This window comes from Dendrobates tinctorius, unplaced genomic scaffold (genome assembly GCF_039654945.1).
Source record: "Dendrobates tinctorius isolate UK_male_01 unplaced genomic scaffold, ASM3965494v1 ptg000321l, whole genome shotgun sequence".
In the NCBI taxonomy this organism is placed as follows: Eukaryota; Metazoa; Chordata; class Amphibia; order Anura; family Dendrobatidae; genus Dendrobates; species Dendrobates tinctorius.
Window position 1 is genome coordinate 1,712,047 of NW_027361988.1, and position 13,303 is coordinate 1,725,349.

Sequence of the window (13,303 nt, forward strand, 5' to 3'; positions counted from 1 at the left end):
AAGAGATCTGACCAAGAAGGAGTAGATGAGAATAATTATTTGACGTGATGTAGACTCTATACTTCTCTTAATACATCACAGAACTTGTGTTGGCAGCGGATTACTCACGATTCTCTTCAAGCATGTGACAACAGAACTTGTTTATTCAGAAACAATCAGGAATAGGGATGAGCGAGTATACTCGTTAGGATTCGGTACTCGGCGAGTAATGCGGTACTTGAATCCTGGCGAGTAAATTTCACTACTCGCCTCGCAATATTCGGCACAGCCTGCACAGTCCCTGCACAGCACAGTCCACACACACTCCCGTACAGCCCAGCACAATCCCGCCCAGCCCAGCACAGTCCCCGCACAGTACCTGCACAGCCCAGCACAGTCCCGAACAGCCCGGCACAGTCCCTGCACAGTCCTAGCCCATCACACACACACCGCCCATTACTCGCATTTCCCATAGACTTACATTTGACTCGCTACTCGTTGCAAGTACCCGAGTATTAGGAGGTACTCATAACGAGTACAGCGAGTCCGAGTATTTCACTACTCGCTCATCCCTAATCAGGAACAATATATGATAAGCTTAATAGATCAGGAATAAATAATTTGTGTGTCTCTATCTGTGCAGCATCTACAGCAGGCTGCTTCTCTCATACACAGACACAGCAGGAAAACAGGAAATACAGTCACATGAGGTGTGAGCCTCCGCAAGTTTTTTTTAAAAACTTTATAAACAGCATACAAAACTAGCAACTAAACACTCATACACAGGAATGGAGTTGTTGCACTAAACATATTCCAACAACTTGTGTAATGAGAACGGTGGAGATGGCAGGATTAGAGCTGATCATAGATGGGACTTCTCCATCTGTCTGTGACTTTTACAATATGTGTTTCAGGGTGAAGATCTGACCCATATTAATACTACAGAGACATATGTGAGAGATGATGAGCGGTGTAAAGAGGAGATTCCCACATATGACTACCCAGGTGAGTAGTGAACACTGAATGCAGAGAAGTCACAGATTCTCTCAGTCACCGGCTGTGGCTGCTTTATCGGTGGTGTAGTCCGGCCGTATCACCATGATCACCATTTTGCCTCTAGACCACAACATTCTCCTCCACCCAAAACTGTTCAAATGACTTTGGGCATTGAAAGCCCTTTTCTATAGAACTTAGAACCTGGAGGATCCATCCACCTCAAAATGCTGATGTTACCTGCCCAGATCTGTAAACTATAAAGCCAAATGACAGCGTACGTAGAATGTGCTGACAAGTTAGAAAATTACTTGAAGAAAAATATTATGCTGGGCCTGTAAGAGAAAGCGGAGGGTAATGATGCTGTTGGCTTCCTAGAATCCTGAGATCTAATTTCAGGGCTGAAATCTCATCTCCCAAGATCTTGATCCCGAGATCTCCATCTGCGCATGCGCCACCTCCCGGCGGTGGCCATGTTCACGGAGTCCACTGCACAGGACATCCAAGGGGCTCTGGCCTTTCATGAAATATTGACAGAGCCCCCCACAGTAGCAGACACCCCGGGCAGCAGCGCCAGGCACTCCAGCAGCACCAAACACTCGCAGCGGCGCACTGCACATTGGACACCCCCCCTCATCCCACCCTGCGGTCTGCAGCATCACCCCACTCCTGCCTCCTCCAGCAACGACCCTGGGACCCCGCTTCACCACAGCAATAAGATGCATGGATTTTAAGAAGCACCACCATGTTGTTAAAAAAAATTGTTCCTATTTTTCTCCTCAAAATTTGGGGTGCGTCTTATAATCCGGAGCGTCTTATAATCCAAAAAATACGGTAACATGTATTTTATTCTAGTTCTTTTGGTACAGGTTCATTTTGTATGGTAGTCTGATGATGGTGTGATCGGCCTGCCTCACTTATGTGAGTCTGCAACTACCTGGTAGCCTTTAAAATAAGGTCTCCATTACCTCTGCCAAATGCCTGAGATCTAAATTTAAGACACATCACCTCTGCACTATTATAAAAAGTTCTCTACAAATGTTTAATCTTTCTTCTTGAAACTCATCTGACAGAAAATATTGGCCCTTACGATAGTTTAGATTGCCAAGAGCCACCGTGCCCCATACTCTAATTACCCAGAGAGTTTTCACCAGGATAATAGGAAACAAATGGACCTTACAAATTATTTCCCAATGTCTCTTGAATCCAACAATCCCCTATATATGGTTGCACACTACTCTCTGGGCACATGGTAGGGGTAAGAAAGGAAGGAGCGCCATTTAGCTATTCGTACACAGATCTTGATGGAATACTTTGCAGACACGATGTATTGGGAGCACTGTTAGTGATCACCCGGCAGATGAAAAGATGGCCACCACGAGTAGGCTTGGCTCTATCTACTCTATTTTCCAGATCCCAGTGATTGCCTTGCTCATCATCCTTTAACCCCTCTATATGGTTCTGGACTTACACAGAGACCCCTAGGCTTGGGTCATGGTGTTACCTGCTACTCTATGGAGTGAGATGGCAAGAAGAATAGTCAGGTAGCTGGCCATAACCAGGAGAGCAGAGAAAGTAGAAAATCAGAAGACACAAGTGTAGTCAGTAAGCGGGCTGGGATTACACCAGGAAACAAATACACCAGCTGAGCACAGAGGACTGAACCAGAGGAGAACAAGGCTGTATCTGGCAGATTCCGGGAATAGGCTTCAAGCTTTAGTAGGGTTTGGTGCTTTCTAATTGGCTTAAGCAGGTAGCAGATTGCTACCAGATTGATGGACAGCACACAAACCCATACTGCCAGGCTGGATGAAACTACTGGTCTCAGGCACCCTAATCTTAGCGGCTGGACAGAGCCAGCGCCACCCAGAGCTTCTGGTTTCAACGTCTCTTCTATTACCAGCAACGCCTGCACAATAAATAAGGCGCTGCTTGGTGATGGAACCAAACATCGCAGGAGCAGATTCCAGTGGAGAGGGGACACACCATCTGCAGATGCCCTAATATAACAAAATTACAGGAAACTAAAGCAGTAGAAATCCCCATAAAGTGACTCCATTATGGAAATTATAACCCTCAGTGAATTATTCTATGGGAGTAGTGACACTTTACGGAAATTAGCTCGCACTGGATGTTGCAACATGAAAATTGCACATTTGCCATTTTATTATCCAACACATAATGCCCAGATTGTGCTCCAGGAGACATACACCGTAAATTAAGTGGGTTCTTCTCACTATAGTAATGCCACATATATGGATGCTAAATATGGTTTGGGCGCACTACAAGGCTCAGAAGAGAGTGGATATTTGACTTTGGGAGAGCGGATATTGCTGGATTGGTTTATGGAAGCCATGTTGCTTTTCAAGAGCTTTTGACCCACAAATATTGTGGAAACCTTTTGGTTTTCCTCTGTCTGATGATGGACCATAGAGGTGTCTTGTGTTTCCCTGTGATGAGTAGAAGTTTTATTGGTATAATTTTCACCTATATAACATTGTTTGTTGGCTTTTTATTCCATGTTTGGGAGGCAGAGTGAACAAACCATTGAGCACCATGATGCACTGGTTCATGCTATGAGGCTTTCGATTAGACTGTGAACTGTCATTGTATTGGAGAATAATTCAATATTTTTAAAAAGCTTGTATTTTTTTTGGACAGCTTGAGTAGAAATGTTCAAAAGTATAAAATTTTAGGATATTTTATTCAAAATTATTAATTGGTTTTATTTTTAGCAGATGACTGTACCAGGAGATCAGAGGGACAGCTGACATCTTCAATTTTTAAATCTGATGATCTTGAGATCTCACAGGATACAACTGAAGTGATTGCTGTTACTCCAGATATACCATCATCCCTTCACAGCAAAGATCTGTCATCTGATCCTATGAAACAGGTCCCATCTTTTGGTTCATTACCAACTACAAAGGAAAATCAAAATCACAATAGAAGCAGTAAAAAATTAATTGATTCTAAAGGAAAGCAGCCATTTTCATATTCAGAATATGGAAATAGTTTTCTTGAAAAGACTTTTCTTAATCGTGAAAAAATTCACATAAGAGAGAATAGATTTTCCTGTTCAGAATGTGGGAAATGTTTTACTCAGAATTCACATCTTGTTACACATGAGAGAACTCACACAGCAGAGAAGCCATATTCATGTTCAGAATGTGGGAAATGTTTTAGCCAGAAATCATATTTGGTTAGGCACCAAAGAACTCACACAGGGGAGAAGCCTTTTTCCTGTTCAGAATGTGGGAAATGTTTTATCCGGAAATCACATCTTGTTACACATGAGAGAATTCACACAGCAGAGAAGCCATATTCATGTTCAGAATGCGGGAAATGTTTTATTGATAAATCAGATTTGGTTAAGCACCAAAGAACTCACACAGGGGAGAAGCCTTTTTCCTGTTCAGAATGTGGGAAATGTTTTACACGGAAATTACATTTTGTTAACCACCATAGAACTCACACAGGGGAGACGCCTTTTTCATGTTCAGAATGTGGGAAATGTTTTATAAAAAAATGTAATCTTGATATACATCTAAAAATTCACACAGGGGAGAAGCCTTTTTCATGTTCAGAATGTTGGAAATGTTTTATCCAGAAATCAGATTGGGATAGGCACCAAAGAACTCACACAGGGGGGAAGCCTTTTTTATGTTCAGAATGTGGGAAATGTTTTGCACGTAAATCACTGCTTGTTACTCACCAGAGGACTCACACAGGGGAGAAGCCTTTTTCCTGTTCAGAATGTTGGACATGTTTTATCCGGAAATCAGATTTGGTTAGACACCAGAGAACTCACACAGGTGAGAAGCCATTTTCCTGTTCAGAATGTGGGAAATGTTTTATCCAGAAATCAGATTTGGTTAGGCACCAGAGAACTCACACAGGTGAGAAGCCTTTTTCCTGTTCAGAATGTGGGAAATGTTTTACAAAGAAATCAGATTTGGTTAATCATCACCATAGAACTCACACAGGGGAGAAACCTTTTTCATGTTCTTAATGTGGGAAATGTTTTCTACTGAAATCAACTCTTAATAAACATCAGGGAAGTCATACGGGGAGCTTTTTTCATGTTCAAAATGTTGGAAATATACAAAACCAAAACTGATAAGTTCAATAGCAGAGCAAAAACTTATCTTTGGCAAGCAGGAATCAGACTAGTCTCCAAGAATCCAGCAGAGAAGTCACCAGCGACTCAGAAGGGCGTCGGCTGCCTTATATCCAGTCAGAAGTTCCCGTTACCCAGTCACCATCCACCTGATCAGGTGTTTGGTAATCAGCCTCACTACCTTCCTTCACCAGAAGAGGGAGATCCTCGGACACAAAAGATGAATGAACAGATGAGCTCACAACAGTACCTCCCCCTTGAGGAGGGGTCACTGAACCCTCATCCAAGCCACCAGGCCGATCAGGATGAGCTCGATGAAAAGCATGCACCAATCTTTCGGCATGAATATCCGAGGCAGAGACCCAGGAATTATCCTCCTGACCATAACCCTTCCACTTAACCAAATACTGGAGTCTCCGTCTAGCCAGGCGGGAATCCAGTATCTTCTCTACCTCATATTCCATGTTACCTTCAACCAACACAGGGTCAGGAGGTGCCACCATAGGAACCACTGGTTCAACAAACCTCTTCAACAAGAACTTATGAAACACATTATGAATCTTAAATGTGACAGGAAGAGCCAACCGAAAAAAGACCGGATTAATAATCTCCAAAATCTTGTAAGGTCCAATAAATCTAGGTTTAAACTTTGGAGAAGCCACTTTCATAGAGATATTCTTTGATGACAACCAGACTATATCACCCACCTTAATCTGGGGACCAATGGTCCTATGCCGGTTAGAAAACCACTGGGTCTTTTCCTGGGAAAGAGACAACTTATCCACCACTTGGTCCCAAATCTGCTGCATTCTTTCCAACACAGTGTCAACCCCTGGACAGGCAGAAGACTCCACCTGCCCTGAAGAAAATCGAGGATGAAACCCAAAGTTACAGAAAAAGGGTGACATCAAAGTGGCAGAACTAGCTCTATTATTTAAAGCAAATTCGGCCAAGGGTAAAAATAAGACCCAATCATCCTGATCAGCAGATATAAAATATCTCAAATAAGCCTCCAAAGTCTGGTTTGTTCTCTCCGTCTGCCCATTGGTCTGAGGGTGAAATGCAGAGGAGAAGGACAACTGAATTCCCAACTTGGAACAAAAGGTCCTCCAGAATCTAGAGACAAACTGAACTCCTCTGTCCGATACAATGTTCTCAGGAATCCCGTGCAAGCGAACCACCTGTTGCAAAAACAAGGGCACCAACTCTGAGGAAGATGGCAACTTAGGGAGTGGTACAAGATGGACCATCTTAGAGAATCTATCACAAATGACCCAGATAACAGTCATCCTCTCTGAGACAGGCAGATCAGAAATTAAATCCATTGAAATATGAGTCCATGGCCTCCTGGGCACCGGCAAAGGCATCAACAACCCACTAGAACGAGAACAAGGCTTAGATCGGGAGCAAGTCCCACAGGACTGCACAACATTTCTGACATCACGAGACAAGGCAGGCCACCAAAAAGACCGACTCACCAAATCTCTAGTACCAAAAATACCTGGATGACCAGCCAACGCGGAGCAATGAACCTCAGACATCACTTTCCTCCTCCACTGGTCAGGAACATACAACCTACCACTGGGACAACGCTCAGGCTTATCCTCCTGAAACTTCTCCAGAGCACGTCTCAAATCAGGCGAGATGGCAGAAAGAACCACCCCCTCACCTAAGATGGCAGCAGGCTTGGTCACATTAGGAGAATCGGCCAAAAAACTCCTAGAGAGGGCATCAGCCTTAACGTTCTTAGTGCCCGGGAGAAAGGAGACCACAAAATCAAAACGTGTGAAAAACAAGGCCCACCTGGCCTGTCTCGGATTCAAGCGTTTAGCCGACTCAAGGTAGATCAAATTCTTGTGGTCAGTGAGGACCACAACTTGATGTCTAGCTCCCTCCAACCAATGTCTCCACTCCTCAAATGCCCACTTCATAGCCAACAGTTCTCGATTCCCCACATCATAGTTGCGTTCCAAAGGAGAGAACATTCGGGAAAAGAAGGCACAGGGGTTCATTTTAGATGTTACAGGATCTTTTTGGGACAAAACAGCTCCTGCACCAGTCTCTGAAGCTTCCACCTCCACCTGAAATGGAAGTGAGACATCGGGTTGTCGCAAAACCGGAGAAGAAGTGAACCTCTGCTTCAGCTCCTGAAAAGAAGAAACAGCCTCTGGAGACCAATTCAGCAAATCAGCGCCCTTCTTAGTCAAATCAGGCAATGGTTTGGCAATAACAGAAAAATTGGCTATAAACTTACGATAAAAATTAGCAAAACCCAGAAACTTCTGGAGAGCCTTCAAAGAAGTGGGCTGCACCCAATCATAAATGGCCTGTACATCGACCGAGTCCATTTCAATAGTTGATGGAGACAAAATAAATCCCAAAAATGAAATCCTCTGTACGCCAAAAAGACATTTCGATCCCTTAACATACAGGGAGTTTTCCCTCAAAATCTGTAACACAGTCCGAACATGTTCCACATGAGAGTCCCAATCCCTGGAAAAGATCAAAATATCATCCAAATAGATGATCAGAAACTTATCCAAAAAGTCCCGGAAAATATCATTCATGAAGCAGTGGAAGACAGAAGGGGCGTTAGTGAGCCCAAAAGGCATCACCAGGTACTCAAAATGTCCCTCCGGAGTACTAAACGCTGTCTTCCATTCATCCCCATGCTTAATGCGAATAAGATTATACGCCCCCTGAGGTCAAGCTTGGTAAACCAGCAAGCACCTTAAACTCTAGAAAATAGGTCAAAAATCAGGGGTAACAGATACTGATATTTAACAGTAATTTTGTTAAGGGAGCGATAGTCAATACAGGGCCTTAATGAACCATCCTTCTTGGCCACAAAAAAAAATCCAGCACCCGAGGGTGAAGAGGATGGTCTAATATGACCCTTCTCTAACGACTTCTTAATATAAGAACGCATAGCCTCATGTTTGGGTACAGATAAATTAAAAAGTCGACCTTTGGGAAATTTACACCCCGAACTCAGCTCAATTGCACAGTCATAACTCCTATGAGGAGGCAAAGATGCAAACTTACTCTCACTAAACACATCATAAAAATCAGCCAAAAAGTCAGGAACCTCATGCAACTGGGGAGAGGTGGAGAAAACAGGAGTGTCACTAAGAGCACACCAACAACCCCAACTCACCACAGACACAGATTTCCAATCCAAAACTGGATTATGGATTTGCAACCAGGGGAACCCCAGCACGATGGTATCATGCAAATTATGCAACACCAAAAATCTGCAATTTTCTTTATGGTCTGGGGCGACCCGCATTACCACCTGGGTCCAAAACTGAGGTTTATTCTTCGCCAAAGGAGGAGCATCAATACTCCTCAAAGGAATAGGCGTCCGCAGGGGTGTCATAGGGAAACCACAACGTTTAGCAAAATCTAAATCCATTAGGTTCAAGGCTGCTCCTGAATCCACAAAGGCTTTAGCAGAAAATGTGGACAGGGAGCAGATCAGAGTAATTGCCAGAAGAAACTTAGGTTGTACACCACCTACAGCAAATGTGTGTGCAAAACGTTTCTCTCGTTTAGGGCAGACAGAAATAATATGAGATGTATCTCCACAGAAAAAACACAGCTTATTACGCCTTCTGAACTCCTGACGTTGCGCCCTAGACAAAACTCTATCACATTGCATAGGTTCAGACATTTGTTCAACAGGAAGCAGCATTTCCCGTATAATTTTACGTTCACGTAAACGCCGATCAACCTGAATGGCTAATGACATAGAATCGTCAAAACCAGAGGGAACAGGAAATCCCACATAGTATCTTTTACGGTTTCTGACAAACCCTTCCGAAAGAGAGCTGCCAAGGCACCATCATTCCAAGTGGTGAGGACCGCCCACTTTCGGAATTTTTGACAGTACAGTTCTGCAGAATCTTGACCCTGGCTCAATGCCAGCAGGGTCTTTTCAGCTTGATCAATCGCATTAGGTTCATCATACAACAACCACAAGGCCTGAAAAAATGCATCCACATTAGTTAGAATAGGATCATCTGGTACTAAAGAAAATGGCCAATCCTGGGGATCGCCGCGCAGCAAGGAGATGACAATTTTAACCTACTGCGCAGAGCTCCCCGATGAGTTAGGCTTCAAGGCAAAAAATTATTTACAATTATTCTTAAAATTTAAAAATTTAGACCGATCCCCAAAAAACACATCAGGAGTGGGGATTTTTGGTTCAGCAGCATGTGAACGAGCAAGGTAGGCGGAAATTCCCCGCACCTCAGCAGCAAGCTGCTCCACACAATCAGACAATTGCTTAAACTCCATCAGAAAAAAAATAATAATATTCCTCCTACGGCCTCAGAGAAAAAGAGGAAAAAATATACACAAAAAAAAAATTCTGACACCTTTTTTTTTTTTCCCTTTTTCCTTTCTTTTTTTTTAAACAATTCCTTCCTGCTTTTGAGTACCCTAGAATCTGCGGTATGGCTGGTGATTCTGTTATAATTGAGTCACCGAGGAGGAAAAAACAAAACACAAGCTCAGCCCAGAAAATCAGAGAGGTTGGAAACTAGCGGATTGCAGACCCCTAATCCTATCACACAACTAGCAGTAGCCGTGGAGTGTTCCTACGGTGATCCTAGACACCTCGTCACAGCCGGAGATCTACATAAGCCTAAAGAGAGAAAAGGGAAAAACTGACTGCCCCAGAGCAGACCCCAAAGCAATAGGCAGCCCCCAACATATAATGACGGTGAAGCAAGATGAAAACACTAACACAGATAGAAAGATAGGTTGAGCAAACGATGGGGCCCAAGCTAACTAAAAGGACAGGATAGAAAAGCTGCTGTCTGCAATCCGAGAAAACCCTGCTAAAAATATTACCAACACAACTGATAAGCAAACAGGACCCTGAAGTCACTAGACTTCAAACCCTATATCAGCACTCAGAATATTCTGAAAGCAGAGCAAAAGAGAACACTGATCAAGGAAAAAGAATCCAGAACACCCCCGGCCGGGGATGGCTGAACTCCAAAAAACAAGGTAAACAAAACCAAAACTAATAAGTTCAATAGCAGAGCAAAAACTTATCTTTGGGAAGCAGGAATCAGACTGGTCTCCAAGAATCCAGCAGAGAAGTCACCAGCGACTCAGAAGGGGCGTCGGCTGCCTTATATCCAGTCAGAAGTTCCCGTTACCCAGTCACCATCCACCTGATCAGGTGTTTGGTAATCAGCCTCACTACCTTCCTTCACCAGAAGAGGAAGATCCTCGGACACAAAAGATGAATGAACAGATGAGCTCACAACAGAAATCATCAGGTATGTATATAAAAAGTATCTAAATCTGTCCCAAAGTATAGTTTAGAAAAATCCTTTACATATATATATAATTGTAAGTGGAAAGTCCATATGGAAGAAGTATAACAATTATATATATTGCACTATAGGAACAGAAAAGCGCAAATAGGGTCTTATCCGATGATAATATTAAAAAGTATAAAAAATCCACTCACCTGCTGTAGGAGAGATAAAGCACATAGAATTGGTAGCTGCTGCATGTCCAAGGGTCAAACAAGTGACCGCCAATATATCAAATCCTATGGAACTTATTTTTGGACTTTCATGCACTGCTTGACATAATACACGATTGCTGTTATAGTAGAAGATCAATATTTTATGCCCAGCGCGTTTCGAAGTATGAGCTACTTCCTCAGGGGATGACAGACATTAGATGTCTCAAGCAAATAATAAAAAGGAGCAGCATCCAATCCAAGTGAAAAAGTGCTTACAAAAATTTTTTCTTCTGCCATTGTAAAAACATACGTTTCGACCACAATAAGGTCTTTTTCAAGTATACTTAACTGGGAAACAGAGACCTGCGAAACCCATAAAGGCGACAGGTTTCTGCTAATAGCCAAGAATAATTATCTTTCACAATTGGTGCAGAATCCAACCAGAGGAGCAGCACTTTTACACCTAATATTATCTAACAGACCTGACAGAATAACAAATCTGCAGGTTGTTGGCCATCTAGGAAATAGCGACCACAATATTGTACAGTGTCACTTGTGTTTCGCTAGGGGGACATGTCAGGGAGTCACAAAAACACTGAACTTTAGGAAGGCAAAGTTTGACCAGCTTAGAGATGCCCTTAATCTGGGTGACTGGCACAATGTCCTCAGAAATAAGAATACAGAAAATAAGTGGGTAATGTGTAAGAACATCCTAAATAGGCGCTGTAAGCGGTTTATACCTTGTGGGAATAAAAGGACAAGAAACAGGAAAAACCCAATGTGGCTAAACAAAGAAGTAAGAGTGGCAATTAACAGTAAAAAGAAAGCATTTACACTACTAAAGCAGGATGGCACCGCTGAAGCTCTAAAAAACCATAAGGAGAAAAATATCTAAAAAAATAATTAAAACTTCCAAAAAGGAAACAGAGAAGCACAAAGGAGAGTAAAACTAATCCCAAACTGTTCTTCAGCTATATCAATAGTAAAAGAATCAAAAGTGAAAGTGTAGGCCCATTAAAAAATTGTGAGGAAAGAATGGTTGTAGATGACGAGGAAAAAGGTAATAATAATAATAAATTTTATTTTTATAGCGCCGACATATTCCGCAGCACTTTACATTTCAGAGGGGATTCGTACAGACAATAGACATTACAGCATAACAATAATCATACAGTAGATTATAACAAATACCAAGAGGAAAGAGGGCCCTGCTCGCAAGCTTACAGTCTATGAGGAAAGAGGTAGACACGAAAGGTGGGTGGTAATAGTTGCCCTGATTGTATGGACCAGCCATAATGTTAAGTGTGTGACAGTACAGACACAGAGGGCTAATGGATGCATAAAGCATGTGGGAACATGATGCGGGAAATCTGGTAATGGTAAAACTTTTGGCTGTGCCACACAGGGATAGATTAGGTTAATGTGTTGAGGCGATAGGCCAGTCTGAATAAATGTGTTTTCAGGACACGCTTAAAATTGTGGGGATTGGGGACTAATCGTATTGACCTGGGAAGTGCATTCCAAAGAATTGGCGCGGCACGTGTAAAGTCTTGGAGACGGGAGTGGGAGGTTCTGACTATTGAGGATACCAACCTCAGGTCATCAGCAGAACGGAGGGCGCGGGTAGGGTGGTATACTGAAACAAGGGAGGAGATGTAGGGTGGTGCTGAGCCATGGAGGGCTTTGTGGGTGAGGGTAAAAAGTTTATACTGAATTCTGGAGTGGATGGGTAGCCAGTGTAATGACTGGCACAAGGTAGAGGCATCGGTGTAACGATTGGTGAGGAATATGATCCTGGCTGCAGCATTCAAGACAGATTGGAGAGGGGAGCGTTTGGTAAGAGGGAGACCGATTAGAAGAGAGTTACAATAGTCGAGACAAGAATGAATAAGAGAAACAGTAAGAGTTTTTGCAGAGTCAAAAGTAAGAAAAGGTCGAATTCTAGAAATGTTTTTGAGGTGCAGATGACAAGAGCGAACCAGCTATCGAATGTGGGGGGCAAAGGAAAGCTCGGAATCAAGTATGACCCCAAGACAGCGGGCCTGTTGCTGGGGAGTAATAGTGGAACCACACACAGAAATAGCAATGTCGGGTATAGGTACATTAGTAGAGGGAGGAAACACCAGGAGTTCAGTCTTTGACAGGTTCAGTTTCAGATATAGTGAGGACATGATATTAGACACAGCGTCTAGACAATCGCCGGTGTTTTCTAGAAAGGTTGGCGTGATGTCAGGAGAAGAAGCGTATAATTGGGTGTCATCAGCATAGAGATGGTACTGGAAACCAAATCTACTGATTGTTTGACCAATAGGGGCAGTGTACAAGGAGAAGAGGAGGGGGCCTAGAACCGATCCTTGGGGGACCCCAACAGTAAGGGGGAGGTGAGAGGAGGAGGAACCGGCAAAAGATACAGTAAAGGAGCGGTCGGAGAGATAGGAGGAGAACCAGGAGAGAACGGTGTCCTTGAGGCCAATGGAACGGAGCATAGTGAGGAGGAGCTGATGATCCACAGTGTCGAATGCTGCAGAGAAATCCAAGAGAATTAGCATGGAGTAATGACCATTTGATTTAGCTGTTACCAGATCATTAGAGACTTTAGTGAGGGCAGTTTCAGTGGAGTGTAAAGAGCGGAAACCGGATTGGAGAGGGTCGAGAACAGAGTTTTCTGAGAGATAGCGGATAAGACGGGAGTGGACCAGGCGTTCCAGGAGTTTAGAGATGAA

At 43.2% G+C, this 13,303-nt stretch overlaps 1 protein-coding gene across 1 annotated transcript; it reads left to right on the plus strand.

Moving 5' to 3' along the window:
* The first annotated feature begins 3,644 nt into the window (after nucleotides 1-3,644).
* On the plus strand, nucleotides 3,645-5,037 carry LOC141073960 (uncharacterized). The gene is made up of 2 exons (XM_073561490.1): nucleotides 3,645-3,654; nucleotides 3,711-5,037. The coding sequence occupies exons 1-2, from the start codon at nucleotides 3,645-3,647 to the stop codon at nucleotides 4,982-4,984; spliced, it is 1,284 nt and encodes a 427-aa protein (XP_073417591.1). The 3' UTR covers nucleotides 4,985-5,037.
* Nucleotides 5,038-13,303: the final 8,266 nt, after the last annotated feature.